The sequence below is a fragment of the Salvia hispanica genome, chromosome 3 (genome assembly GCF_023119035.1).
Source record: "Salvia hispanica cultivar TCC Black 2014 chromosome 3, UniMelb_Shisp_WGS_1.0, whole genome shotgun sequence".
In the NCBI taxonomy this organism is placed as follows: Eukaryota; Viridiplantae; Streptophyta; class Magnoliopsida; order Lamiales; family Lamiaceae; genus Salvia; species Salvia hispanica.
Window position 1 is genome coordinate 24,058,144 of NC_062967.1, and position 3,934 is coordinate 24,062,077.

Sequence of the window (3,934 nt, forward strand, 5' to 3'; positions counted from 1 at the left end):
AAGAAAAAATAAAAGCGAATTTGGTTGTATAATTTTAGATAAGACCTCCACCAAATTAGCATTTAATCCATACAATCCAGGTCAGTATAGCCTCGGATTGACCCACCTCAGTCGCAACCGATTTCATTTTGCCGCCTCTTGCCACGTGTCCGACTTACCGTTTGAATAGCATCCCAATTCGCTGCTCCCTATAAATACCGCCTCCAATTCTCCACACTCATCACTATCGCCTTCTTCTTCTTCATCTTCTCCATAAATAAATTCAAATCCGCACCTTCCCCTTTTTTTTCTTCCAATTATACCCTTTTCCGATTTTCACAAAATCTTCTCTCACATTTTCTCCATTTGATTTGATTTTGCTCGGCGTATTTTCCTTCTGCGCATGGCTGCTGCTGATCTCTCTGTCATCCTGCCTCGCGTTCTCATCGTCTCCAGACGCAGCGTTCGTAAAAACAAGTTCGTCGATTTCGTCGGTATGAATCCGCTTCTCTCATTCTCGAATCGTGTAACATGCATGCACAATTTCTTCAATTCGAAATTGAAATCAAAATTAGGGCGGAATGAATTTGCTGAATTCAATTTTTCCCCCAAATCGCAGGGGAATACCATCTAGATCTGATAGTGAGCTATGGCGCGGTTCCGGTGATCGTGCCGCGAGTGACGGGGGTGAACATGCTTCTGGAGAGCTTCGAGCCCATCCATGGCGTCCTCCTCTGCGAAGGCGAGGACATCGATCCCTCTCACTACGAAGCCGACGCATCCAACCTCTCCCCGGAGGAATTGGAGGAAATCCGGAGACTACACACCAGCGACACCGCAATTGACAAAGAGAAGGACGCAATCGAGCTCGGATTAGCCAAGCTCTGCCTCGAGAGGAACATTCCCTACTTGGGAATCTGCAGGGGATCTCAGATCCTCAACGTGGCCTGCGGCGGCACCTTGTATCAAGACATTGGGAAGGAGGTGTCGAGAAATGTGGCGCAGGATGAGAGGGTTGTGCACATGGACTATGACAACTACGATGGCCACCGCCATCCGGTGAGGATCGTGGACGGAACCCCTCTGCATCAATGGTTTAATGACTCTTTGGATGGTGAGAAGGAGATTTGGGTGAATAGCTACCACCATCAAGGGGTGAAGAAGCTGGCGCAGAGGTTTGTGCCGATGGCGTTTGCTCCGGATGGCTTGATCGAAGGGTTTTACGATCCGGATGCTTATAATCCGGAGGATGGGAAGTTTATAATGGGGCTGCAGTTTCATCCCGAGAGGATGAGGAAGCCGGATTCCGATGAATTCGACTACCCTGGCTGCCCTTTTGCTTATAAGGTGTGTGTCATCTACTTTTGATTGTTGGTATATATGATGATTTGAGTGATTAAAATGGTATTGCATTTGCAGGAGTTTGCGAAGGCGGTTTTGGCTTATCAGAAGAAGCTGAATAGCATGACAAGTGCTCCTAAGCTTGATGTGGAGATGGAGAAGAAAAGGAACATTATTGTGAGGAGCTTTTCACTTGCAAGGAACTTATATCAAGGTGGGGGTGGGGCCAAGGAATCAGACCTCGAGGCGGGAGCAGAGTTTCTTGAGGTATAGTCAGTCGTATTCCTTTTTAGATTGTCTGTCTTATTGTGTTTATATGTAGTAGCTAATATTGGAAAAATTGGATGCAGTCGAATAGGGCGTTGAGCGTGCAGCAGGAGACGAGGCTGAAGCAGATGGGGGCGACGGTGAGGAATGCATCGTCGTACTTGGAGAGGCTGAGGCTGAGCGAGGAGAGGGAGAAGCAGGCTCGGAATGTGATAGGGAAGATGTCGGTGGAGCAGTTGTCGGATCTGACGGCGTTCTACCATATGATGGGGAAGATATGCTCGGAGGTGTTGGAGACGAAGGTGCAGGGCATTGTCAACTTGTGATGTTGCTATTTGTATATTGTGTTGGTGGGGAGACACACGGGTATCATGCATGGGGTTGGGTTGAGTTTGCCTTCTCACTTTTGTTCACATCATTGTTAGAATCCAAGTTGCAGTTTGGTAATGAAAATTCACTTTTCACTTTTCACTTTTCTCTTACTCTTCATCTTCTATTGCCAAGCCAAGTTTGCTAACATATTTATATACTACTCCATATGATCCATTTCTCTTTTCAGTTGTTCTTAAATGTTAAATCATAGTTTCAATTTTGACACTGATTTTTGCAAACTCTGTTATGGTTTATGAATTTTTTTAACTAGAAGATTTGAATTTTGATTCACAATATATGAGATCGCCGTCTATAATTTACTTAAAGGGAGTATGATGCGTGTTTATGGAAAATAAGACATTTTTGTTATAAATTCGCGTAAAGATGCAAATTAAAAAATCATTATTTCATAATGCGCTTTATCTCTTACCTTTATTACTATACCGAAAAATATCTCTTAAATATTAACCGTAGTGCCAAAAATCCATTGGAATTGTTAGCATTGGGACACATTATAAAAATACATTGGAATTATTAACATTGGGCCACATTATAAAAATTCCAGCTTCGTCATTATATATAGTCATTCATCTTATAATAAAAATCACATTTGCCATTTCAATTCGTCTCAGAATAAGAGTTACATTTCATTTTTACCATAAACAATAAGTAGGTTTCACATTCAATTATAAAATGTGACTTCTACTGGGCGATGGAGGGAGTATTTATGTTATTATGTACTGAACACAAATTTTAATGGGCATATTTATTTGGCAAGGATTTTAGTTGATTTTGTGTTTAGTTGATTTTTTTAATTACTTACACATTCTGCATTACTTTATTTCAAATTATTACTATATTTTTATTACATTAATTATTAAATTACAAATTATAATATTTATTATGATTATTTTCAGTTAGGAGTTTCATTTTAGAAAATACTATCCGTATATCAGAAAAAATGCATATTAAATTAGCACTTATATTTAATTATTGTTCGCTAATAATATAAAATTCAGAATCCTGAAAACATTTTCTTAGTTTCTTAAACATATTATTTGCAATCATCATAAATCATTTTCCATAGATATCATATTCGCAAAGATTATATTTCTTATAAAAAATATTTCTGCTAAACAAACAAATTCTAGAAAAAAATCAGATTGAATATGCCTATCATATATTATGAATTGGCTAAATATGACCAATTTTAAATTCGCATGATTCTCAAATTGTATATTCTGATATAATATAGTTTACTTGCGATTAAACTACTAAAAAATTAATCGAAAGAAGAAGAATTCAAACTGATTAACTTGAAATATCTTTATTAAATTAAAATATGGATTATTAATCAAGCTTAACTGTAAATTAAGTTTAATGAGCAAATTAATATATAGGCCAAGTGAAAATAATACTATAAGGAAAAAGCTATTTTAATGAATCAGCACATTCTGGACTTAGCATACAAAGCCCATAATTTAGTTAGTATATTTTAATGAATCAGCACATTATCGACTTACATACAAACCCCACGATTTATTCAATTTAACGAGACCTACTTAATTATTTTGACCCCAAATCACATCATAACCTTTTAGAGCATATCCAAGGATTAGATTTAGGCAACATATATAGAAGAGGCATATATTCTTTTAAAAAGTAATAAATTTTAAAAGATTTTTTATACAAAATGTAAATTACCAAAAAGTAACAAATTTCCAAAGAAAAAGGAATATATAAAAAATATAAATTATTTTCTAAAATAAATAAACAGTATAAGATGCATTCCAAAACAAAAGGTGAGTATAATACATTCTCAAATATTTTTTTTCTTTTGAGAATGATTTTTCATGAAAAGAAGGCAAATATGAATATGATAGTTATAGAAGGAAAATATAATTCTCAAATACGTTCCTTTCTCCTTGAAGAATGATTTTTAACAAAAAATATATAAATATGGCAGTTATAAGGC

General features: G+C 36.6%; 1 protein-coding gene across 1 annotated transcript; it reads left to right on the forward strand.

Moving 5' to 3' along the window:
* The first annotated feature begins 220 nt into the window (after positions 1–220).
* On the forward strand, positions 221–2,058 carry LOC125213744 (putative glutamine amidotransferase GAT1_2.1). Its single transcript, XM_048114453.1, has 4 exons — positions 221–473; positions 599–1,326; positions 1,399–1,587; positions 1,671–2,058. Exons 1-4 carry the CDS (start codon positions 383–385, stop codon positions 1,911–1,913), a joined length of 1,251 nt encoding a protein of 416 aa, XP_047970410.1. The 5' UTR covers positions 221–382; the 3' UTR covers positions 1,914–2,058.
* Positions 2,059–3,934: the final 1,876 nt, after the last annotated feature.

Excerpts from the sequence above, each read along its gene's own strand:
- LOC125213744 (XM_048114453.1), top strand. The coding sequence starts at position 383 with ATGGCTGCTGCTGATCTCTCTGTCATCCTGCCTCGCGTTCTCATCGTC. Across the intron at positions 1,327-1,398 it reads GCTGCCCTTTTGCTTATAAG|GAGTTTGCGAAGGCGGTTTT; the intron begins GTGTGTGTCATC and ends TTGCATTTGCAG. Across the intron at positions 1,588-1,670 it reads CGGGAGCAGAGTTTCTTGAG|TCGAATAGGGCGTTGAGCGT; the intron begins GTATAGTCAGTC and ends AATTGGATGCAG.